The 27885-nt window shown below is 36.2% G+C and overlaps 1 protein-coding gene across 3 annotated transcripts in view; it reads right to left on the bottom strand.

Annotated features, from left to right (window-relative positions):
- Window positions 1–26931, bottom strand: part of DDX4 (DEAD-box helicase 4) — a 66752-nt gene extending 39821 nt beyond the window's left edge. For all 3 annotated transcript variants that reach the window (XM_060146078.1, XM_060146081.1, XM_060146079.1), the window contains exons 1-3: window positions 26860–26931; window positions 18016–18076; window positions 1070–1147 (exon numbers count right to left, since the gene is read on the bottom strand). In XM_060146078.1, the coding sequence (XP_060002061.1) occupies window positions 1070–1147; window positions 18016–18076; window positions 26860–26931 (211 nt within the window). The remainder of the gene's footprint in view (window positions 1–1069; window positions 1148–18015; window positions 18077–26859) is intronic.
- Between the last annotated feature and the right edge of the window lie 954 nt (window positions 26932–27885).

Below are 27885 nucleotides of genomic sequence, written 5' to 3'. Positions count from 1 at the left end.
TATTTCCATTAGTAGCAGAAACATGTCAAAACATAAAAGTTCACATTTATGTTAACTGTATCTAAAAATATTAAATTTTCCAAATGGCAAATGAAATACACACATCAACCTTTAGTTTCCAATGAATAAAAATATCTAGAAGGATTGACGTTTTTCAAAAAATAATAATAAATTCAAGAATAAGTGTCGTGTATATTTAAAACTGCCAATTAACCCTAGCTTACGGCATCCCATAAAAGAAATAAATTGATTTAAAAATCCATATGACCATTTAATTTGAGGTTCTAATAATAAATATTTTGTTGCACTATAATAAAACATAGTGCAGAATATTTTCAGCATTTTAATATCAAATGGACTGGAGGAAGGTATTTTGCTGGGTCATTATCTGTCAAATCTAGCACTGGTTGTTCTAAAAGTAACAACAAAAAATTCCAATTTTTGGAAAACAACCTCTTAATATTAATGAGTTAACAGAACTGCTTTCCATACTTCCTCTTCTTGAGAAATATAAAACTTAAGAAAGAAGTCCTTCACACCATAATCTTTGGAGCTTTTACAAACATTCCTCCTATGCCAATTGTTGGGAACAATAATCACCAACACCTGAAGAAGCTCTGGGAAGCAACTCTCTTTAACCAATCTATCTAATCAATTTAACTACTGCCTACTATCTTAAAAAAAGTAAAGCAGTGGGCTTCCCTGGTGGCGCAGTGGTTGAGAGTCCGCCTGCCAATGCAGGGGACACGGGTTCGTGCCCCGGTCCAGGAGGATCCCACGTGCCGCGGAGCAGCTGGGCCCGTGAGCCATGGCCGCTGGGCCTGCGCGTCCGGAGCCTGTGCTCTGCAGCAGGAGAGGCCGTGGCAGTAAGAGGCCCGCGTACCGCAAAAAAAAAAAAAAGTAAAGCAGCAAAAAATAACAGACATCAAAAAAAAAAACTCATTATCCCAACAAAGTCTACTGTACACTAAGTTATAAAAGATTTTACCTTGCACTAAACAGCCATAAAGGCCTCTATTCATTCCACTATTCAAAACTATCTAACAGAAGATTAGGGAAAGATACTTACCCCTGTTTCCCAAACTCCTCCCAGCGGCAAATCTGCTTCTCATGAAATGATCTCTTCGAGAAGATCCATCATCCATTTCTAAAGCAAATAACATTTGAAGCAAGTCAAAATAACAAAAAAAATACCTTGGTGGTAAGCAAACTTTAAACCTTCTCAAAGTGCCATCCACGTGGCAAAGGAAGAATTTTATATAGCACTAAGAAAGATGAAAAGCCTAGTAGAAAAATGGGCTATGAATAAGAATAGGTAGTTCTCCAAAAGAAAGAAAGGAAAAAAAAGCGTCTCTCACTTTCCAAAGAAATTGGAAATCAAAAAAAGGATATAATTTTCTCAACCACAACTGACTGGAAAACAGTTTGCTAATACTGAGACTAATCAAGGACATAGCGAAACAAGCACAAATCATATACAATACTGAAACTATAAACTGGATCAATCTTGATTGATTTTAAAAGAAAATACTTTTTGGAAGTATACTAGTATGATTTTCCCTGTGGATATACTCAGATGGTAACAGATACACACAAAGATGTTTTTATAAGCATTGTCTATAATAGCCAAAAAAAAAATCAAAGGAGAACAGGTAAATTACAGTCATTCACAGAACACTGTGCACATTCACAGAACTAAAAACATTAAAGAAGTTGACATTCAACAATAGAATGTTCATAAAAACTGGCCACATGGAAGGCCAAAATGCAAATTCAACAATTTCAAAAATCAATATCATATACACAAAATTCTCTAATTGCAATGCAATCAATTTGGAAGTTACCAAAAGAAAGACAAATACTGTATATTTTCACTTATATGTGAAATCTAAAAAACAAAACAAGCAAACAAATACACAAAACAGAAAAGAGTAACAGATACAGAAAACAAATAGTGGTTTGCCAGATGGGAGAGGGGTGGGGGAAGGTACGAAATAGGTGAAGGGGATTAAGAGGTACGAACTACCAGTTATAAAATAAATAAGTTACAGGGATGTAATGTATAGCACAGAGAATATAGTCAATGTCTTATATTAACTTTGTATGGTGTGTAACCCAAAAAAAATCAAATCACTGTTATATACCTGAAACTAATATGGTATTATAACTCAAGTATACGTCAATTTAAAAAAATTAGAAATTATTAAATACCAAAAAAACTTGATTAAAATCCTCTTACATTTGGAAATGTATTTCTAAAACACTTCTATATAACATAGTGCAAAGAAAAAAATTACAATGGAACTTTAGAAATACTTAGAATTGTATGACAAAAATGACATATATCAGAACTTAAATTTTTATACAAAAAAAAGGAACTCAAAAAAAAAAAAAAGAACTCAAAATTAATGAGCTAAACAGCCATCTCAACTAATAGGAATGTTAGAAAAAGAACAAAATAAATCACACAAAAGTAAAGGAGGAAAAAAATGGTAAGAGCAGAAATTAATGAAATAGGAGAAACAAACATACAATCGCAGCTCAACAAAACCAAAACCTAGCTCTTTAGGAAACCAATAACCCACTTTAGGATGGAGGACACACATAGACTGAAAGTGAGGAGATGGAAAAAAGATATTTCATGCAAATGAAAATGACAAGAAAGTGGGGGTAGCAATACTCATATCAGACAAAATCAACTTTAAAACAAAAGCCATAAAGAAAGCTAAAGAAGGACACTATATAATGATAAAAGGATCAATACAAGAAGAGGATATTACACTCATTAACATATATACAGCCAATGTAGGAGTATCTAAATACATAAAACAAATACTAACAGACATAAAGGGAGAAATGGATGGGAATACAATAATAGTAGGAGACTTTAACACCCCACTGACATCAACGGACAAATCTTCCAGACTGAAAATCAATAAGACAACAGAGGTCCTAAATGACACAATAGAACAATTAGACTTAATTGATATTTTCAGGACATTACGGTCAAAATATATACACACTACACATTCTTTCCAAGCACACGTGGAACATTCTCTAGGTTAGACCCATACCAGGACACAAAACAAGCCTCAACACATTTTAGATGATAGAAATTATTTCAAGCATCTTTTCTGACCACAATGGCATGAAACCAGAAATCAATCACAGAAAGAGAAACAAGAAAAAAATGATTACAAGGAGACTAAACAACATGCTATGACAAAAACCAATGGGTCAACAATGAGATCAAAGAGTAAATTTTAAAAATACCTTGAGACAAATGACAACAAAAACACACAAAATCTAAGAGGGAAGTTTATTGTGATATAGGCCTTCCTCAAAAAACAAGAAAAACTCTCAAACAAGCAACCTAACCTACCATCTAAAAGAATTAGAAAAAGAAGAACAAAAACTACAGTCACAAGGAGAGAAATAATATAGATCAAAGAGGAAATAAATAAAACAGAGATTAAAAAAACAACGGAGGGCTTCCCTGGTGGCGCAGTGGTTAAGAGTCCGCCTGCCGATGCAGGGGACACAGGTTCGTGCCCCGGTTCGGGAATATCCCACATGCCGCGGAGCGGCTGGGCCCGTGAGCCATGGCCGCTGAGCCTTCACGTCTGGAGCATGTGCTCCGCAATGGGAGAGGCCACAACAGTGAGAGGCCCATGTACTACAAAAAGAAAAAAAAAGAAAAAATCAATAAAACCAAGATCTGGTTTTTTTGAAATGATAAACAAAATCAAGAAACCTCTGGCCAGGCTCACCAAGAAGAAGAGACAGAGGACCCAAAATAAACAAAGTAAGAAATGAAAGAGGATAAATACCAACTAACACTGCAGAAATACAAAAAAAATAAGAGAATACTATAGACTATTATATGCCAACAAATTGGACAACCTAGAAGAAATGGACAAGTTTCTAGAAACATACAGCCCACCAAAACTGAATCAAGACAAAACAGATAATTTGAACAGACTGATCACTGTAAGTGAAATAGAAACTGTAATTTAAAAACTCCCTGCAAACAAAAGTCCAGGACTGGATGGCTTCACTGGAGAATTCTATCAAACATACAAAGAAGAACTTGTACCAATCTTTCTTGAACTCTTCCAAAAGACTGAGAAGAGGGAATATTCCCAAAGTGATTTTATGAAGCCACCATCACCCTGATACCAGACAAAGACACTACCAAAAAAGAAAATTATAGGCTAGTACCTTTGACAAATATAGATGCAAAAATTCTTAACAAAATATTAGCAAACCGAATCCAAACAACACATAAGAAGGATCATACACCATGATCAAGCTGGATTCATCCCAGGGTCACAAGAATGGTTCAACACATACAAAATCAATGTGACACACCACATCAACAAAACAAAAGACAAAAACCACATGATCATCTCAATAGACTCAGAAAAAGCATTGATAAAATTCAACACCCATTCATGATAAAAAAAACTCTTATCAAAGTGGGTATGGAGGGAACATACCTAAGCATAACAAAAGCAATTTATGACAAACCCACAGCCAACATAATACTCAACAGTGAAAAACAACACCTTCACGCTAAAATTTGGAACAGGACAAGTATGCCCACTCTCACCACTTCCATTCAACATAGTATTGAAAGTCCTAGCCACAGCAATCAGACAAGAAAAAGAAATAAAAGATATCCAAATTGGAAAGGGAGAGGTAACACTGTCATTATATGCAGATGACATAATATATATAGAACACCCTAAAGACTCCACACAAAAACTACTAGAACTGATAAACAAATTCAGCAAAGTAGCAGAACAAGATTAACATACATAAATCTGTTGCATTTCTTTACACTAACAATGAAATACCAGAAAGGGAAAGTTTAAAAAAAAAAATCCCTTTTCAAATCACATCAAAAACTCCTAAAAGAGAACACAGGCAAAACATTCTCTGAAATAATCTTACCAATGTTTTCTTAGATCACTCTCCCAAGTCAATAGAAATAAAAGCAAAAATAAGCAAATGGGACCTAATCAAACTTACAAGCTTTTGCACAGCAAAGGAAACCGTAAACAAAATGAAAAGACAACCTGTGGACTGGGAGAAAATATTTGCTGATGATGTGAACGACCAGGGATTAATTTTCAAACAGCTCATACAAACAACTCAATAACAAACAACCCAATCAAAAAATGAGCAGAAGACCTAAATAGACATTTCTCCAAAGAAGACATACAGATGGCCAATAGGCACATGAAAAGATGCTCAACATTGCTAATTATCTGAGAAATGCAAATCAAAACTATAATGAGGCATCACCTCACATGGGTCAGAATGGCCATCATTTAGAAGTTTACAAATAATAAATGCTGGAGAGGGTGTGGAGAAAAGGGAACCCTCCTATACTGCTGGTGGGAATGTAAACTGGTGCAGCCATTCTGGAAAACAGTATGGAGGTTCCTTAAAAAACTAAAAATAAAGTTACCATATGATCCAGCAATCTCACTCCTGGGCATATATCTGGAGAAAATTCTAATTCAAAATGATACATACACCCCAATGTTCATAGCAGCACTATTTACAATAGCCAAGACTTGGAAGCAACCTAAATGTCCATCAACAGATGAATGGATAAAGAAGATGTGGCATATATGTACAATGGAATACTGCTCAGTCATAAAAAAGACTGAAATAATGCCATCTGCAGCAACATGGATGGACCCAGAGATTATCATACTAAGTGAAGTCAGAAAAAGAAAGACAAATATCATATGATATCCCTTATATGTGAAATCTTTAAAAAATGATACAAATGAACTTATTTAAAAAACAGAAACAGACTCACAGACATAAAAACAAATTTATGGTTACCAAAGGGAAAAGGGGAGGGAGGGATAAATTAGGAGTTTGGGATTAGCAGATACAAACTACTATATATAAAATAGACAACAAGGTCCTAGTGTATAACACAGGGAACTATATTCAGGATCTTGTAATAAACTATAATGGAAAAGAATCTGAAAAGAACATATGTATGTATATATATGTATAACTGAATCACTTTGTTGTATACCAGAAACTAACACAACATTTAAGTCAACTATACTTCAATTAAAAAAAAATTTTTTTTAAAGAAACCAATAAAGACTTGCCAGAGTGACAAATCACTAGAAGTCTGATGGAGGCAGGGGGAAGGGAAAGAAAGAAAAGACATAACTGAACAGTATTTGGAATTTTTTTAAAAAGGAAATAACATCAAAAACAGCGAGAGGTGCTGTTAAATGGATATAAGGTTTCAATTATGTAAGATAAAAAAGTTTCTAGAGTTCTGCTGAACACTGTGCTTGTAGTTAATAGTAATACTGTACACTTAAAAGTTTAAGAGAATAACTCTCATGTTATATGCTTTTTACCACAATAAAATAAAAATTACCATGAACGACTTCATACTACTAAATTTAAAACTTAAACAGAAAAGTTCCAAGAAAATTAACTCATCAAAACAGACTCAAGAAGCAATAAAAACAAACAAAATTGTCCTAAGAAACTGAACCAGTACTTAAATCTCTGCATCACACCTAAATGTAGTTTCACAGGTGAATTCTACCAAACTCTCAAAGAACAAATCATTCCAATGTCATACAAGTCCACCAGAAAATAGAAAGAGGAATTATACCCCAACTCATTCCACAAGGCCATCGTAATTTTGATATGACAAGACAGAAGAAAATTATAAACCCCTCTTACTCATAAGTAGATACAAAAACACATATTAGCGAATCAAGCCCAACAGTAACTGAACAGATAAAACACTATGACCAAGTTGGGTTTATTCCAATATGCAAGGGTATTTTAACATCAGAACATCTAAAAAGGTAATTAACAACCTTAACAGATTAGAAAAGAAAAAACTAATTATCCCCACAGATTAAAGTAAATAATACAATTCAACACCATTCACGACTGAAAACATATACTTAGCAAACAAGGAAAAAAAGAGATGTTCATGGCAGCTTTGTTCATAACAATAAAAAAGGAAACAACTCAAATGTGCACCAAGAAACGAATTAAAATATGTGGTATATAGTCACACAACAGAGTTTTACATACACTGTGTTCTATATTATATAGTATTATATATATGATAGATTCACACAGCAGATTATAATTATAAATGAACTACAAGAACTGGCAACACAGATAAAGAATAAAGAAAGAATACTGAGTGAAAAATCCAAATTGCGGAACAAAAACTATTTATGGTACAGCACCATTTTTGTAAAACTTAAAGAAGCAAACTTAAATATAGTGTTTGGGGAGACATACGTATGTGATAAAGCTTTTTTTTGAAAAGGAAGGGAAAGAAACAACGCAGGATGTGGACTGGACAACAGAACAGGAAAATAATACATAAACAATATAACAATATTAGTAGTGTTCTTAAAAATGGGTGGTAGTTCAAAACATTTATGAAGCTTTATAATTTGCAAATGTGACATTTTTAATATAGTAGGTATTTCTTTTTATGAAAAGTCCTTCAATAAAGGTTCTATCAATAAAATAAAGTCACAAGGTAACAATTATTCTTTGAATTCTTACTGTCACTAGTTGCCACATATCAGGGTAAAAAAAAACTTTCAAAAATAAAAAATGCTAAAAGACATTTAAGTCACATATCCCTCCTCTGTACATTCCTCCTCTAGCTATATTCTGGTATCACAATTCATACTAGTTTCCTTCTCTCTTGATCAGGCTAAACATTTCATCAAGCAACCTAAAGGCTTCTGAGTTCCAGGTGGTAGTAAATAGGTAAAGCTCAGATGCTCTCAGATGACGGAAAGCTCAAAGCCAACTTAAGAAGATCTATTCCAAAATCTAACTGCTCCAACATTCAAGGGACTCCTCATGAAGGAAGTACCAATTTCAGCATCACAGTAAGAAGCTTTGCTTTTGGTAAAGAGAAAAGGGAAGGGGACATTACAAGGACAAGAACATTCCAGGCAAGGACACAGCCAGAAAAATTAACAATTTTCCAAACACTAGTTTCTAATGTTTGCCAGGCTCTCCCCAAATATACAAGATGAGAATAGCCATGCCTTAGCTGGCTCAAGTTTTAAAGCTATGCTGTATAATACAGTAGTGCCTAGCCACATGTGACTATTTAACTTCAAAATTAATTAAAATTAAATAGAATCAAAAATTCAGTTACTCGGTTGCACGAGTCATGTTAGTCATGTTTCAAGTGCTCAACAATCAAATATAAATTGTAGTTCAACAGCCAAATGCAGTACAACTAGAGAATATCTGCATCCTTGCAGAAAGTCCTAATGAACAGCACTGGTCTAAGACTGGTAGTTCCCAAGCTATATCACTAAGACATAAATGGAAAAAGGAATAAAGTACTCACTCATTCTCTATAGTGAATCAACACATAAAGCAAATGTTGCAATGGTACTCAAATACATAAGAAAGTAACTTGTGTATAAGAAATGGCAAGCCCTTAGAGTCAACAGGAAATGTTTTAGGCTCAAGAAACAGACTAACATACCTTTCAATCAACTAAAGTTTCTGTATACTCTTCCCAAGATTTCCTGTCTCTGTTAGAAATCAGAATAGTAGTTACTCCTGACAGAGGGATTGTACCTTGAAGGGAGACACAGGAGGGCTTCTAGGGTTCTCCTATAATGCATTGTTTCTTGATCTGGGTGCTGGTTACAAGGGAGTGACCTGTACATTTATGATATGTATATTACTCAATTAAAAATACTGAATCTGTGTGTACACTATGCTTCAATAAAAAAAAATTATTTAGTCAAGAAGAACCTGGCCTGGCCTAGACACTTCTGTGGACAAATTCTACTAAACTTATAAAAAGCAGGTAATTTCCATGTTCCAGAGCTTATTTTTCTTTTAAATGAAAAGCCTGAAAACAGAATCAAATGAGAACAACTTAAAGAAAACTACAGGCCAATCTTTTTTCTTTTTTTTTTGCGGTACGCGGGCCTCTCACTGTTGTGGCCTCTCCCATCGCGGAGCACAGGCTCCGGACGCGCAGGCTAAGCGGCCATGGCTCACAGGCTTAGCCGCTCCGCAGCATGTGGGATCTTCCTGGACCGGGGCACGAACCCACGTGTCCTGCATCGGCAGGCAGACTCTCAACCACTGCACCACCAGAGAAGCCCCAGGCCAATCTTATATAATTCAAAAAGTGCTAAATAAAACACCTAATTTCATCCAATACTGCAATAAAATAACTATATTTATCCAAGGAATGAATTTATCCTAGAAACTTATCCTAGGAACACAAAGTTAGTTCAAGTTAAAAAAAAAAAATCCAATTGATATAACCACTATGGAGAACAGTATGGAGATGCCTTAAAAAACTAAAAATAGAACTACCATATGACCCAACAATCCCAACACTGGGCATATACCCAGAGAAAACCGTAATTCAAAAAGACACATGCACCCTAATGTTCACTGCAGCACTATCAGCAACAGCCAGGACATGGAAGCAACCTAAATGTCCATCAACAGAGGAATGGATAAAGAAGATGTGGTACATATATATATAATGGAATATTACTCAGCCGTAAAAAGGAATGAAATGGGGTCATCTGTACAGACACGGATGGACCTAGAGACTGTCACACAGAGTGAAGTAAGTCAGAAAGAGAAAAACAAATATCGTATATTAACACATATATGTGGAATCTGAAAAAACTGGTATAGACGATCTTATTTACAAAGCAGAAATAGAGACACAGATGTAGAGAACAAACATACAGATACCAAGGGGGAAAGGGGGAGGTGGGATGAATTGGGAGATGGGGATTGACATATATACACTATTGATACTATGTATAAAATAGATAACGAATGAGAACCTACTATGTAGCACAGGGAACTCTACTCAGTGCTCTGTGGTGACCTAAATGAGAAGAAAATCCAAGAAAGAGGGGATATATGTACACATATCGCTGATTCACTCTGCTGTACAATATAAACTAACACAATATTGTAAAGCAACTATACTCCAATAAATAAATAAAATCTAAATAAATTAATTTAAAAAATAAAATAGAAAATCCATTTATTTCCCTACACTAACATATTTAAAGAAGAAAAACAACAGAAATCAGTAATTCCAAAAAAAAAAAAAAGCACTGGCTAACTTTCAACTGCTATTCCTGAACAAAACTAATAGTCAAGCAGAAAGGAAAGAAACTTCCTTGGCATGACTGAAAAAAAAATTAACAGAAGCCTAAAGCAAACATTACACTTTAATTATAAAAAATGTGGTGCATTCCCACTGAAATGAGGAAAAGCCTAAATGCTTGTTACTTCTACTACTATTCAATGAACGGTAGATTTGTCCAGTGCTTCAAGACAAAAAAAAAAAAAAGAATAAAATTGCATGAGATGAATCTGCATCAGACATCATGAGGGAAGAGACAGAATGCTTAACAGATGGTGCCGGGAAAACTGGGTTACCATATGCAGATAAAATGAGCTCTATTTCACACCATATTCAAAAGGATGGATTCAACTGTACACTTAAAAATTGTTAAGATGAGAGAGCTTATTCAACTTGATAAAGTATAGCTAAAAAAACCCTATAGCTAACATCATACTTAATAATGAGAAACTCAAAAGTTTTCCCACTAATATCAGGTATAAAGCAAGGATGTGCCCTCTCATCACTCCTTTTCAACATCATACTGGAAGTTCTATCTAAAAAGTATACATATTGGGAAGGAAGACATACAACATAAAACTGTTTTTTCACAAATGACATGATCACCAATGTAGACAACCCAAAAGAACTGACAAAAAAACTTCCTGGAATTAATGTGCAATTTCAGCAAGGTTGGAGGATACAAGGTTATTACACAAAAGTTAACTGCATTCCTACACACCAGCAATGAACAAGTAGAATTTGAAATTAAAAACACATTACCATTTACATTAACACCCCAAAAAATGAAACTGTTGGGTATAAACCTAACAAAATATGTAGATCTATATGTGGGAAACTATAAAACTCTGGTTAATGAAATCAAAGAAAAACTAAATAGACTGAGAGATAATTCCACATTCATGGATAGGAAGACTCCATATTGTCAAGATGTCAGTTCTTCCCAACTTGATCTATAAGTTCAACATCAATCAAAATTGCAGCAAGTTATATATTTTGTGGATATCAACAACTGATTTTAAAGTTTATATGGAAAGACAAAAGACCCAGAATAGCCACCACAATATTGAAGGAGAACAAAGTTGGAGGTCTGACACTACCCAACTTTAAGACTTACTATAAAGCTATAGTAACCAGGCCAGTGTGGTATTAGCAAAATAACAAATAGATCAATGGAACAGAACAGAGAGCCTAGAAATAGACCCATATTAATATAGTCAACTGATCTTTGACAAAAGAGCAAAGGCAATAAAATGGAGCAAAGAAAATCTTTTCAACAAATGGTGCTGGAACAACTGGACATCCACATGGTATAAAAAAAAGAAAAAAGGAATCTAGGGCTTCTCTGGTGGCGCAGTGGTTGAGAGTCCGCCTGCCGATGCAGGGGACACAGGTTCGTGCCCCGGTTCAGGAAGATCCCACATGCCGTTGAGCGGCTGGGCCGGTGAGCCATGGCCGCTGAGCCTGCGCGTCCGGAGCCTGTGCTCCGCAACGGGAGAGGCCACAACAGTGAGAGGCCCGCGTACCGCAAAAAAAAAAAAAGAATCTAGAGCAGACCTTACACCCTTCACAAAAATTAACTAAAAATGGATCACAGACCTAAATGTAAATGCAAAACTATAGAACTCCTAGAATATAACAGGAGAAAATCTAGATGACCTTGAGAATGGCAATGGCTTTTTAGATACAACACCAAAGGCATAATCCATTAAAGAAATAATTGATAAGCTGGACTTCACTAAAATTAAAAACTTCTCTGTGAAAGATACTGTCAAGTAAATGAAAAGACAAGCCACACACTGGGAGAAGATATTTGCAAAAGACATATCTGATAAAAGACTGTTATCCAAAATAAACAACTCTTAAAATTCAACAATAAGAAAACCCAATTAAAAAATGGGTCAAAGACCTTAACAGTCACCTCATCAAAGAAGAATATAGGGCAAATAAGCATATGGAAAGATGCTCCACATGACAGGACATCAGAGAAATGCAAATTAAAACAATAAGATGCCACTATATACCTATTAGAATGGCCAAAATCAATAACACTGACAACAACAAATGCTGAGGAGTATGTGGAGCAACAAAAACTCTCATTTATTGCTGGTGGGAATGCAAAATGTTACAGACACAATTTGGAAGACAGTCTGGTTGTTTCTTACAAAAATAAACATACTCTTAACCATACCATCCAGCAACTATGCTCCCTGGTATTTATCCAAAGGAGTTGAAAACTTATGTCCACAAAGAAACCTGCACATGGATGTTTCTAACAGTTTTATTCATAACTGCCAAAACTTGGAAGCAACAAAGATGTCCATCAGTAGGTGAATGTTTAAAAAAAAAACAAAAAACCCGTGGTACATTCAGACAATGGAATGTTATTCAGTACTAAAAAAAGAAAAAAGAAAAAAAAATAATACCTATCAAGCCATGAAAAGACATGGAGGAAGCTTAAATGCATATTACTAAGTGAAAGGAGCCAATCTGAAAAGGCCACATACTGTATGATTCCAGCTATACGACCTTCTGGAAAAGGCAGAACTATGGAGACAATAAAAAGATCAGTGGTTGCTAGGAGTTGAAGGAGAGGGCAGGGATGAATGGGTGGAGCATGGAGGATTTTTAGAGCAGTGAAAATATTCTGTATGATACTATAATGGTGGATACATGTCATTACACATTTGTGCAAACCCACAGAATATACAACACAATGAGTGAACCATAATGTAAACTATGGACTTTGGGTAATAATGATGTGCCAACGTAGATTCATCAATTGTAACAAATGTACTACTCTGGTGGGGGAGGTTGGTAGTTGGGGAAGCAGAGCATGCGTCAGGACAGGGGGTTTATGGGAACTCTATACCTTCCCTTTAATTTTGCTGTGACCCTAAAATTGCTCTAAAAAGTAATTTTTAATCATTTTTTACCTTAAAAAATGATTAAGACAGTAAATTTTATGTTACATTTATGTTACCAAGATTTAAAAAAAAAAAACCTCCACTATCACTGAAGACCCATGGCCCAAGTTGACGAGAAAAACCCTAACGTCAAAGATTATTTTTTGTGAGCCCTGTATGTACACTCATACTACATATACTATGTCCTGATTTGGCACCCAAATAAATATGGCCATCATGAATTTTTTTTTTAAAGTACAGATTCGGATGAATAAAATTTAAACGTGAAAGGTAAAACTCTAAAGATAACTTAGGTGGTTACTTTTTTGACACAGAGGTAGGGAAAAGCATCTTAACTAAAAGTGCAAAAGCAAATCAGAAAGCAAAAAAAAATTAATGGCTTTGAATTAAAATTTTTGATCAGCAAGGAATATCATGGACAAAGTTGACAGATAATAAATGGAAGAAGATATTCACAACGTCTAAATCAGAAAAAAGTGTAAAATCTTGAACATACAAAGAATACCTGCCAATCAACAAGAGGAAGAAAGCAAACCCAATAGAAAAATGGACTAAATATATGATACGCAACTTACAGAAGTGGAAACCCAAAAAGATAACATGCGTGCATATGAAGAGACAGTTAAGCTAATAAATAATCAGATAAGCGAATTTAAAACAGAGATTTTACTATATACCCAATAGGCTTGCTAAAAGCACAAGACTGAATAGTAATGTCAATGGAATATAAGAGCCCTCAGGTCCTACTTATGGGAGTATAGACTGACATAGCTATTCTGGAAAGCAATTATTAAATATTTAATCAAATTAAGTATTTATACACCCCATGACCCTGTAATTCCTCTCCTGAGTCCATTACCCAAAGAATTCTCACTTAGACCCATAAAGGGACATGTAAAAGAATGTTCATCCTTGTGGTGCTGGAGGGGAATAAGAGGTAATTACAGTGTCCATCATGGGGATAGGGAGGATATAAAACTTGGTGATAAAGTATATGAAATACCATACAGTAGTTAGAAATAATGCAATCAATTATCAATTAGGAATATGTCATAAACATAGTGGTGGGGGGTAAGAAAAAATTATGAGATCTTCAGCACAGTAACATTTTTCTAAGTTAAAATTACAAGCACACAAAAAAATAGGCACACGTAACAACATATCTTTTAAAACACACACACAAAAAGAATGGCTGCTTCAGGGAAGTAGAGGAGTAAGAATTCCCTGACACTTCTAATAGCTAGTCTAGGAAGAATTCAAATCATTCAAAAATGGGTAAAAAAGAAATCAGCAAAGGCAGCACAGGATCTGTTCAATACAACAAGGAAAGAGAGAGGACGGAAGGATGAAACAAGAAATGAGAGCTTAAAAAACTTAAATCCTCTAGAAAAGCACAACATGATTCCTCTCTAAGAAAACTGCTCTCCCCAACAAAACAGCCTAGCCCTGGCCCAATCACTTAAGAGTAGAACCCATCAGTCAAGAAGCTGTGTCCAGGCACAGGGGTGAGTTTTTAATGTTCCACTCTTAAATACAAAAAGGCAGGCAAGGATCACCAGACTTCTGAAGAAAGTCACCTACATGAAACAAAACAAACACAGGGAAAAGAAGTCTAAGAACCAGCACAGGGAACAGAAATAACATTCAAATGAAATTATAATAATCCTCAGAGAAAAAAATAAGAAAATAAGTAAAGGGTATGAATTTCAGATTTAAAAGGCCCACTCACTAAGTGTCTATATAGACTAAGTGTATAATAAATAAAAAGTTCCACATCAAGTTACACAATCATAAAATTTTCAGAATACAGAAGACAAAGTAAGATCCTAAAAGCTTTAGAAGAGTTTAGAAAAAGTCATATACAAAGGACCAGAACTCATATCAAACTAAGCAGCATCACTAGTATTTCACGTACAATGAAGCAATTATAAAGTTTTGGGGGAAAATTATTTCCAACCTAAAATGTTACTCAAAGTGGGAATCAATCTTCTGTTTTTATGAATCAATTATGAAAGTAAAGATATTTGCAATCTCTCAAATTTCTTTCCCATGCTTCCTTTCCCAAGAAGCTGCAGGAAAATGGGCTCCACTGAAGTGGGGAGGCAGGGGAATCAAGATAGAAAAAACATGGGATTCAGGAAAAAGAAAGGTGACACACGAAAGAGGTGAAGGGTAATTCTTGGGATGAGAGGCTAGAGAGGCAAGTCTATCCTGGAGAGGATAGAGGAATCAAGAAAAAATGAAACTGATAGATCACTGTATACGTCATAGAACCTAACCATGAATATAGTCTGATGCATATCCATGCTTAGAAAGATGTGTTAAAAACTATGAACATAAATAGATATGAATAAATAGCTGTGCTTCTGGCAGAGGGTTTTGAAGTAAATTAGCAATAGAAACACAGATCAAGTAAACAAGGTAATGATTAACTCTAGTAAAAAACAAAACAGAAGATTGAATAATAAAGGAAATGCAACCATAATATATTACATGGTTCACGTATGAATGATATATACACAGCCATGATATAAAAACTGAGTATAGGTTTTTATGCAAAAAGTGTGGTAACTATTAGGAGAGTGCGAAGGGAAGAAGTGTGAGTGGAGTATACAGGGGAAAGGGGGGGAGCTAAATATTGGTATCGGAGGAGGGTTGGATCCAGGACCCACCACCTAATCCCCTCCACCCACCCCCTACCCCCAAGGATACCAAAATCCCTGGGCGCACAGGTCCCTCATATAAAATGGTGTCATCTTTGCATATAACCTAACATCCTCCACATACTTTAAATGATCTCTAGATTACATATAATACCAAATACAATGTAAATGCTATATAAATAGTTGCCAGTGGAGGGCAAATTCAAGTTTTGCTTTGGGGAACTTTCTGGAATTTTTTTCCAAGTATTTTTCATCCATAGTTGGTTGATTCATGCAGAAATCTAAACAATCAGAGTTGAAAGACTGTCAACAGACACTCATGGTTAAACCTGGGAGCCAAGATTTCACTTCATTTTCTTTCTTTTCACAACTATATTTAAGTTTTTCCACTATTTTTTTTTGCAATAAGAGTATGTAGGTATTAACTTAGTATAGCATTCATTGGCCTAGTATGTATTTCTGTAATAAGGAAATCTATTTTCATGAAAAAAATATTTTACTTAAAAAAGAGCTACCAAAGTATTTGTTATCCAGAAGGTGAGCAGGCAATCTATATTTTTCATTATTTGATTTTATATCATTAGCCTGAACATTCAAGATCTAATGCTAAGAAAAGTCCAGGGTTTTAGTTGGTGGCTATTTCAATCTAGTTTACTGATGATTTCACTACAAAGTCACGTTATACCTTAATATACTATAGACCCAAACTTTCATTCCCTTACAAAAATTATCTTTGACACCTCACAGAACAAGGTTTCTCCTGATTACGCAATGATCTATGCATATAGATGTGTTAAGAAGTATAGATTACTTTTACCCAATTTTCTTTTTTGAATACTTCAAGTACACACACATGCATGTGGTTAGCCTTCTGCTGGGGTTTCAGCAGGCATAAATTTCATAAACTTCTGAGAATCTGAATATTCTACATTAAACCGCTGCATTTAAATGTTTACAAAAGACAAATGCATCTTGGTAATAGCAAAAGCATTTCTTCTAAACTCAACTTCCTTCTATCAAGAGAATTACTCTAAGAAAAGAGAGAGAGAGAGAATTACTCTGAAATTAAGGTGAACATGGGAATTAAATTTGCTTTAACCCAATGAACTCTGATTCTCGAACTCCCCTTCACATTTTAGAAACTACCTCTCCACAGGTTTTTTCACTTTGGGACAGGCTTCAGTGAGCCAGTAGCTTCCTAGACTATAAAATGTTTTACTTCATCCACTAATCTTTGATGAGAGAAATAAAACTACCTGGTGTCACCAGGCCCTCTCTTGCATCAGAGTAAGACTTAAAAGTAGTAGTTACTCAAATTCATAGAGACTCACAGTAAATTCACAGTAACTCAAATTCATAGAAAGTAAACAGTGATTGCCAAGAGCTGAGGAGACGAAGTACTGGCGAGTTATTGTTTAATGGGCACGAAGTTTCAGTTTGGGAAGATGAAAAAATTCCAGAGGTAGATGGTGGTGATGGCTGCACAGCAATATGAATGTCCTTAATGTCACTGAACTGTACACTTAAAAATGGTTAATACAGTTAATTTTGTGTTACGTGTATTTTACCACAATAAGAAAAACTGAAGAAAAATAGTAGAAATAGCATTTCAGCCTGCTTTGGACTTCAACAAAATGAAACACTACTGCCATAAGTTTAACTTCCTAGCCCAGGACCTACCACTTCCACCCATCTTCCCATCCACATCAACTTTATAAAATATGTAGGCGAACCAGATGGAAATAAATGGTAGGAGAAAACAACAGCTCCCTTATCTTGATGTTTCTCTTATTTGCCTAGGACCTCCCCTAAATTTGTTTTCAGATCCCAAAGAAACTCATATTATCTAGATATGAGTTTGGTTTAAACAGTTATCCTGACAGGTCACCACCACTGCAACCTGCTTCAACACCTTACAGAGTCCAATCTCCTACTGCCTTATATCAGGAACCCTGACAATTCCCTAAGCAGCCTGAAAGCCAAACATGCAACTTCCAGGTCGGGCAAAGGTTTTACAGCAAACCTACTAAATCAAAGGATACACTCTACAGCACTACACTCTCTCCTCTCTCCTTTAGCTGTAAGTGGCCCCCAACCCAAAATATTCAAGTCAGAATGAATTCTCACTAGAAAATTTAGAAAACATCCTCTACAAGACATCTACTAGTCAGCTCCTCATCCACTGGATGAAGCCCTTAACCTAAAAACGGTTTTACATTTTTGCCTTAACACATACCTGACAATGAAGCCAGAGTCCTGTTAAAAGTGTCTCCATTTGCTCCAGAAGAATACCTATCCTGTAAGAAAAAAAAAAAGACTAGTTTTCTACTTTGAATAATAAAAATGTGTACTCTATCTCACAAATACTACAAAATTTTAACAACTGGGTTTTGTTCAGAACAAAACAATTACAGAATGTAAGATTTTCTGAGTCACTGCATGTTCCTTTATTAATTACTCTAAAACACCTCCACTTTAACATTGTACGTATAGCGTATTAATATATCACTTAAAACACTGGTCAGCAAACTACAGCCACAAGAGAAATCTGGTGGGCTACCAGTTTTACTGGAACACAGCCACGCTCAATTCATCTAGGTATGTCGATGGCTGCTTTTGCATTACAATAGCAAAGTCACAACAGAGACCACAAGGCCTTCAAAGTTTAAAATGTTTACTACCTGGCCCTGTATGGAGTTTGCTGACACCCAACTTCAAATAAAACTTTAGCCACCCTACTTGAAAAGTATAATCAAATACTATTATTATATAACTACAATAACCAAAGTAATACATGAGTAAATCAATACCTGCCAATACACAATATAGGTTACAGAGTTCAGTATTTTACAGTATACTCATCAAATCTGTACAGAATAAAGTAGAGCACAGAAGGAGAGTGGCAGATAACAATTTCTACAGTAAAGCACTACAGAAATTTATTTTTAAACTTCAATTGTTTTTATATGAAGTGAAACTAATGTACTCACATTATTAAAAAAAGAATTAATTCTAAAGTAAAGAAAACCTCACTTATGCACTAAAAACAGTGTATCTACAGATGTTATCTCGCAGGTGCACTAAAAATCCAATGAAATGGTGGACGCCAGCTACAGGTCAGAATATTCATGGTTAATTTCAATCAAATTTGTCACAGAAATAGTTCAAGATTGCCTTTAATGCTCCCAAATACTGACTGTCCCATTTTCCCTACTTCAGTCTCAAAATTTATTCGCTATTAATACATATGCATTATGCTTGCAATGGTGTAACGACTGGTGGACTCAGAAAATTCATAGCTAAATGTCAAGTTAATTTTGGAACCTTCCAACATTTCTCAGGGTATTCCTGGGTTAATGACAACATGAGTAACATTTTTCTCACTTCCAACTCCTAGGATGTCCTTATCATCATTAAATCTTTATTTCCTCTCAAACAAGCTTCCTCTACTTAAGGCAAAACTTTTGAACAGAGCTCTGAAATTCTTGCACATCAAAATCAGAATTCAATCATTTAAAAACGAAAAGTGACCTAAAATTTACAGATGATACTTTAATTAACTGATTGCATTAGAAGAATCACAATATTTTTTCAAATAAATTCCTTTAAATAAACCCAAAGCTGGAGGGAGCGTACCAAGGTAGGTCTCTTCAGGTAATACTTTTATCTAAAATTTCTTTCACAAAAGACACTAAATGACTTTAAAAACTACCTTTATAAAGCTCAAAAGTCATCCAGTTATTTTTCCGACTTATTAAAAATAGACAATAGAATCCTGGAAATGGCTTGGGCTACAGTAAAAAGTTCCAATTTATGATTACCATAGACATTTAAACAAGAAAAGTAATCCAGTTTTCCCTGTTTAAACTGAAACCCTGAAGACTTCTTTCTCTTTTCTAGTGGCCAAAGTATTACTGGATGAATAGAGCCCCAAAAAGGGCTGGTTTTATAAGTGTTATAATGCTTTCAGCATTATATAACTGATAAAAAAGTAATGAAACACTCTGGCACCAAAGAATCGAAAAATTACTATTATTAGACAATCTTCAGACTGTGGAATTTAATGTCCCAAATACATTCCAAGGCAAATTTTTAAAAAAAAATTTTTTCAACAGAATTCACCTTTCATCATAAAAAATCCTTAACCTTTTTCATTACCTTAAAAATGAATTAACTTCATATTTCCTTCCAGCTATTGCATCACTTCTCTGCTCCTTTGTAGGCAAAACATCTTGTCTACAGTTGCTGCCTCCACTTTCTCATATTCCATTTTTCCTTCAAGCCACTCTAGTCTAGCCTCCATCCTCACCTCTGCTCTGAAAAAGCTTATAATAAGGATATTATGTAATAAAATTACTACTTTTATGCTTCATCCTACCAGAACTCTCAGCAGCATTTGAAACAACAGACTCTCCTTCCTCTTTCCAACATTCTTCTCTGGCTTAAGGAACACACACTCCCCTGGTTTTCCTCTTGCCCCACTGGCCACTCCCTCCTCAATCTCCTTTGCCAGCTCCTCCTCTAACGTTCCTTTAAAGTTGGAGTGCCCCACAGTTCATGGCACAGCCCTCAGTCTATTTTACTCTATCTAACTTTACCCAATCTCACAGCTTTAAACCCCATTAATATATAGGTAATTCCCAAATTTGTATCTATAGCTCTGATCCCTCTCCTAAGCAACAAATTCATATTACCTACTGACTGGCATTCCTACTTACATGTTTTCTTAGGTATCTCAAAATGAACACAGCAAATTCAGAATTCTTGATTTTTTTCCCCTCCCAAATTTGTTCATCTTCCACATATTTCCCATTTCAGTAAAGAGCACCATCATCCATCTAGTTGCTTAAATTTAAACACCTGGCATCACTCTCTCTTTCATTCCCCATATCCAGTCCATCCAGTCCTATCAGCTCTATGTCCACCACTATCTCCAGGGTCCTCTCCCTCTCCTTTTCTCTTTCCTTCTCGGATTTCATTTTCTACCAATCTTGTCTTATCTCACTGTGCTTCAGCCATACTAGCTATAGCAGATTGAATAATGGCCACTCAATGATATTGTCCTAATTCCTGAAAGGTGTAAATGTTATCTTATTTGGAAAAAAGAGATCGAGCAGATATAATTAAGAATTCTGGGACTTTCCTGGAAGTGCAGTGGTTAAGAATCTGCCTGCCAATGCAGGGGACACGGGTTCGTGCCCTGGTCCGGGAAGATCCCACATGCCGTGGAACAACTAAGCCCGTGTGCCACAACTACTGAGCCCACGTGCCCTAGAGCCCGTACTCTGCAACAAGAGAAGCCACTGCAATGAGAAGCCCGCACACTGCAACTGAAGAGTAGCCCCCGCTCGCTGCAACTACAGAAAGCCCACACGCGGCAACGAAGACCCAACACAGCCAAAAATTAAAAAAAAAAAAAAAGAATTCTGAAATGAGGAGATTACCCCAGATTATCACAGTGGGCTCTAAATGTCATCACAAGTGTCCTTATGAGAGGCAAAGGGTATTAAGACAAACACAGAGAAGGCCTGTGAAGACAGCAGAAAAAGAAGCAGCCACAAGCCAAGGACTGCCCATAACCACCAGAAGCTAGAAGAGGCATGGATTATCTCCTAGAGTCTACAGAAGGAAGACAGCACTGCTGACACCATGATTTCTAACTTCTGGCCTCCAGAACTGTAAGAGAAATTTTTCTGTTACTGTAAGCCACCTAGGTTGTGGTAATTTGTTACAGCAGCCATAGGAAACTAATACATTGTACTTCCTCCTGTTGCCCTGATACCCCAAGTTTGTTCCCTTCTCTGGATCTTTACACATCATGTCCTACTGGGACTCCTTCAGGTCTCCAGCTCATGAGTCATAGTCTCAGGGAAGTTTTTCCTCTCCAAGTAATCTAAATCTACCCCATCCCAATATCTCTCTCTCTCTCTCTCTCCCTCTCTTTCTCTCCCTTTCTCTCTCTCTCTCTCTCTCTCTCTCTCTCACACACACACACACACACACACACACACACACAGAGTTTCCTGATTTTTTTCATAATATTTTTCACTCTATATTTGATTTTCAATGTGCTTATTCTGTGTCCCCCAGTAAAACAGAACATCCATGACAGTGAGCCCCTTATCTATCACGTTCACCACTCTCTCCAGCACCAAGTATGGCTGAAATAAAAATGTGCTGGGACTTTCCTGGCAGTGCAGTGGTTAAGAATCTGCCTGCCAATGAAGGGGACATGGGTTCGATCCCTGGTCCAGGAAGATCCCACATGCCACGGAGCAACTAAGCCTGTGTGCCAAACTACTGAGCCTGCGCTCCACAACTACTGAAGCCTGTGCGCCTAGAGCCTGTGCTTCGCAACAAGAGAAGCCACCGCACCACAACGAAGAGTAGCCCCTGCTCACTGCAACTAGAGAAAGCCAGCAAAGCAACAATGACCCAACGCAGCCAAAAAATAATAATAATAATAAAAATGTGCTGAATGAGTCTCAGGTCTTAACATTACCTTATTTTTAGAACACTTAGCTATAAAATATTTATAACCTCTTTATCCATTCAAATGAACCAACTGAGAAATTTCAAAATGTTTTAAACAAGGATTCTCACAGGTAGCTACAAATAATCTATTTGCATTTTGATGAACACATTTCTTTTTACCTTATACGTACTCTTATTATTTTCAATTCTGGAATATCTTTTTTTTTTTTAGATCTTTTGTCTTTCCAAACAAATGAATACTTCCATTAACATGTTAAGTTGTTTTTTTTAAAACATGGTAGAGTTTTGATCTCAATTACTTGTCAGGTCTGCTACTCAAGCGAACTTATAGCTGGACAGCTTATGAACCTTGAAGATGCCTCTTCCCTGTCCATTCAGTGACCTATGTAGACAGTTCCATGTGTTTCTTCCCCAGCCCTTTAAGGACCTTTGCAAATATCCTCCATTTTATGCCCAGAATACCCTGAAATGCATCAGAGTACTAAATCAACTTGTACACAATACCAAGATCTCATCTCCTATTCTAGGTTCCATGTCAAATAAAGCCGAGTTACATTGTTCAAATAAACTGACCAGATAGGTTGCATCAGATAGCATGCCATGTAAAATTTAAATTTTGAACAAAATACATCTCTCCTCCTATGATCTAAAACAGAAATTAAAGCCCCCAAATACAGACAATACCATCCTCCATCCCTTCTTCTGATTCATCAGTCCCAGCCACATCAGCCCCATTCACATTCCCAGTTGAAGTCTGGTCCCTTCTTCAGTTTCTCCAGCAATTGCTGCATGGAGTCATCTTCTAGAATTAATGCAGCTCCTTCAGCACCTCCAGAGCTAGAGAACTCCAACTCTGAGTGTCATGTATCACACACAGACCTAAGGTTCCAGATGACCTATCATGTCACATAAGAAAGAGCAAATCACCTCAAAATAGAAACAATAACCAAAGCCCAGGAACAAATGTGTCTGTTGCAAATGCTTACAATCTAAGCCCTAATTTCTGCATGTGACAGCATTTTCCAAATAAAAGTTATTTCCCCAAACAAAAACATTTAGCAATCAAAACTCACGGCGACGTTATCAACTGCAGACTATACCACAAACCTACTGTGAGGACAGAGTATATACAGAGAAAAAAGGGAGAAAACGAAAGACTCTCTCTCTGGTGTTAGGTTCTCGTGGGCATCAGCCAATCTCCATCAGTTCATTGGAATCCTTTGGTCATAAACTGCCAATCCTCCTTCAAGAGGATTCACTTTTCTCTATCCCCTGGACTAACTCGACCAACATTTCTACCATCATTGCAATCTCTTTAGCCTTCTTCTCAGCCTTCCCATACTTTTTTGTCACTCTGCCCTTGATGCCGTCATTTAGATTTGGGAGATGAGTGAGAGCACTTTCCTGGGTTTTTATTTGGATGAACATATTATGTATCTCCCACAACTTGCTCCTATTCCACATATATGATTTTCTGTGCTCTTGAGTAAGAGACACAGTATCTTCCCACATCTCACTGATGACTAGAATCAGAAATTGCTGGAAATCTTCCTCAGGCTCCAGCACATCAACTTCCTTAGGTCTGCCAACCCAACGATGTCCAACCACCACATTTTCCCCTGCTACTTCAGAACTGCAGTATGAACATGAACAAAGAAGCCATGAACTTTACTTTCTTATCTAAACAATTATTACAAACTTTGCTTTTACTACTTAATAAAATAATTGTGGATGGACTAATTATCTCAAGCTGTTTCCACTTTAATCACAAGAGTATCTGCCTTTGAAATATGCCACAAAAAAGGCAAAAAGATCAGACAGAAGTGATCACTGTGTAGACTTACTCCCAGGGTCATCTAACAAGAAACCTTACAACTAGCAAGCAAACCCAGCATCCTGTTACAGTCATCATACTCATCCATTCCACCACTCATCCCAACAAGTTTGCATGCAACGTGCAAATGCCTAACCACTGGGTTTTCTGGACTGCTGTAACTGTTAACATTATCAAATTTCTCTCAACCCCACATCTTTTATTATTCTATCTTCAGGTGGTACACTCACTTCAAAAACTAGAATTGGGAAGTTCTGAGAACTACCAGAATAGTAGCCTGTTAGTTCAAAATTATATAAGCATGTATCAATATTAAATCTCCAAGTAAGGATCCTGAGAAGCATTCAGAAGAGGCTGATCACATAATAAGGACCTAGTGTATAGCATAGGAAACTCTACTCAATACTCTGTAATGACCTATATGGGAATAGAATCTAAAAAAGAGTGGATATACGTGTATATGTATAACTGACTCACTTTGCTATACAGCAGAAACTAACACAACATTGTAAATCAACTATACTCCAATTTTTAAAAATTAATAAAAAAAAGAAAAGGCTGATCACAGATATTGTTACCAATCTAAGATGGTCTCAGAGCCAATATAAGTTGAAAAAGGGAAGCCCAGCTGTCTCTTGAAATGGAAATTCAATTAGAACAACCAATCAAAATGGTGCCTTTAAAAGAAAATAGGCTGCGGGCTTCCCTGGTGGCGCAGTGGTTGAAGAGTCCGCCTGCCGACGCAGGGGACACGGATCCGTGAGCCATGGCCGCCGAGCCTGCACGTCCGGAGCCTGTGCTCCACAACGGGAGAGGCCACAACAGTGAGAGGCCCACGTACCGCAAAAAAAAAAAAGAAAATAGGCTGAAGAAAAGACCTCATTTTTCCTACATAAAAACGTCATATATTTATCCTTAGTTTCTACATTTCTTATTCAACCAAGGCAGGCAAACAGAGCCACTGATTGCACCATGTTCCTTCAAGTCAAGTAGGCCAAATAACTAATTGCACAACCAGTACCAGGTGTTAAGTTTGCAGACAAGTGCAAAAAGTTTACTACAAACTGGCCCCACACAAATAGATACTAAGAATCATAAGGTAGAAATGTTAACATAAATTAATATTCAACTCAGTCTGACCAATATCAAGAAACAAAGTATGTTACTGAATAGCACAAAGATTTCCAAAAGGTAAATCTAGAAGCCTGACAGTTGACCATCCTCAATTTCAGACACCCTTTGCAATAACCATGCACAACATGCTACAGTGCAGTAAGTACACTGTTTGAAGAGTATTTAGTGAAGACAAAATCTCAGAGTAAGAAAAAATAAAAATTAGACAAGTCCAAGTGGAAGAACATCTGTATTTGTGAGTTAAACTTTGTATTAGAACAAATCTGTTGAGAACCAGGGAAAGAAAGAACCATAAAATATTCTTTGACCAAGTAATTCCATTTTAGAAAAAAATACTCCCAAATTAAAACAAAGAATAAACTGTAGATATTCATGACAATATTACAGTGGAAAGGTAACAACATCTTAAATTCGCACCAACAGAAAATTATTTATGTTATGGTAGCTCTAGTCCATGAAATATTATATAACCATTAGAAATTATTTTTAGGAAATTAGTAATATGGAATAGTTAATGTTGAAGAGTGAAAAAGCTGAAATCAAAAATTATTATTATGTACTATCATTACAATCTATATAAAAACATGTTTGGGAAAAATAGAGGAAAATTTACTAAAAACAGAGCATTTGTGCTAGTGAGCAAGACTGTTAGGTGATTTTTCTCCTCTTTTCCCAATGGTGTTCCAATATTTTTATGATGGGAAGACTGTAAAAAGATAACATACAAAAGATGTTACTTCTAAAGTAAGTCCCAAAACAAGAAACACGATAAATTCAGATTAACATTTTAGATATTTTAACATAAACTTTATATACATACAGATCAAATCCAATTGAGACAAAGAATTACTTATCTTATGATTTGGGGTAAATTAAGAATTTCCACTAAGACATCACTTTGAAATAGAAAGTATCAGAACTGACTAACATAAACACCAACTGGAAATTCTAAAAGGAAAAAAATCAACTTTTGGAGACATTTTCAAGTATGTAACACTTATGTAAAAGCAACCCGTTAAAATACACTATCTTCTAAAGTAGAGTCTGTTCACCTTATTAAGTCAATTTTCAAGTGAAAACTGAAATCCAAAACCCACTCCATAACCCTTCTTCTGAATTCCAATGTAACTCTTCAAACACCATTGAGAAAAAAGATCTGCTGATTTGTACATTTGAAGATCAAACTAATGTTACCATCTGAATCAGCCTAATGTTTTTATCTTGAGAGCCCTGCTTGTAGGAAACCAATTTTCAGAATTCAAAACATCAACCAAAATCAAATTAAATTTTTTCAGTTTTCTATATGACTGTATCTCAGAAACATTCAACCACATTAGCATAAGCTTGCTTTCACCCACAAGTCCTAAATCATTGAGATTTAAATTAAATTGTTAATATTATTATATACATTTCAGTTTTTAATTATCAAATTACCTCAGACTATTTTATTCTATTTGAGGCTTAGCGTGCCTCTTCATCATTCGCCATGAGATAGTTAATAACAATCACACCGAGATAAGCACAACAAACTGTAATTTAGAACTTTCTCACCACAGTGATTTTCAACTTCGATAAAATCTGCAGCATTTAATAACTGCAAACTTTGAATTTTATTACCTTCTCAAATACAGGAACATAGGAAGACATACGAGGTTTGATTATTTCTGCTTCCCAATCTTCATCTCCCATGGTGGCTTCCAGTTCTATTTTCATAAAAATACAAACATGCACATTTAGCCTCAATTAGAATCAGAGAGATCAGAATCATATCTTTAAAAGCATAAACCCTCATCATTTCACATATACCCCTCCAAACTACTCAACTAAGTGTTGATCCTCCCAAAAAGTTTTTGCAAAACAAGCAATTAGGGCTTCCCTGGTGGTACAGTGGTTGAGAGTCCGCCTGCCGATGCAGGGTACACGGGTTCGTGCCCCGGTCCGGGAAGATCCCACATGCCGCGAAGCGGTTGCGCCCGTGAGCCATGGCCGCTGAGCCTGTGCTCCGCAACGGGAGAGGCCACAACAGTGAGAGGCCCGCGTACCGCAAAAAAAAAAAAAAAAAAAAAAGCAATTAAGTTTTGTTTCTTCCCTAGAGACAGCATTTATGTCCATCCTTTTTCTCTTTAAAAATCAGTTGAACCACTTACCTAATCACTCTAGCAATCACCATGTCCCCACTGATGTTTAGGCTTTCTCCCAAAATCTGTTGTTAGAATTTATCGTCTCCATCGAAGGGTCCTCAAACGTCTTATTGTATATTAAGGGGAGGGGACATTTTTCAGATACTACTCAAGGTTTCTCCCTTCACATGCCTCCCTTCAAAACTAGGTAAGCCGTTTAGCTTGAGGTTTTTTACTTAGTTTCTTGGAGGGGGGGCGGGGATCAAGGCCTCGAAGTTTGGCAGGGAAGGAAGCAGTGGTTAGGTGGCCCGAATACCTCCAACAAAGGACTGGCTTCGCCAAGGAGGATTTATACACAGTGTTACTACAACCATCCCTATTCAGAGAAAAAGACAAGCAGGGGCTGGTCAAAAAGGCTCCTTCACCTCCTCTGCAGGCCTCAACCTCAGACTTCGGGCACCCACGGTGCTTTTGGACCCTCCGGCAGAAAGCAGAATGACGCCAAAGGACGGCTTCAAACCCC

The sequence above is a fragment of the Lagenorhynchus albirostris genome, chromosome 3 (assembly GCF_949774975.1).
Source record: "Lagenorhynchus albirostris chromosome 3, mLagAlb1.1, whole genome shotgun sequence".
Lineage (NCBI taxonomy): Eukaryota > Metazoa > Chordata > Mammalia > Artiodactyla > Delphinidae > Lagenorhynchus > Lagenorhynchus albirostris.
Note: the sequence above shows the minus strand (reverse complement) of the source record. Positions and strands in the feature narration are given on the sequence as shown.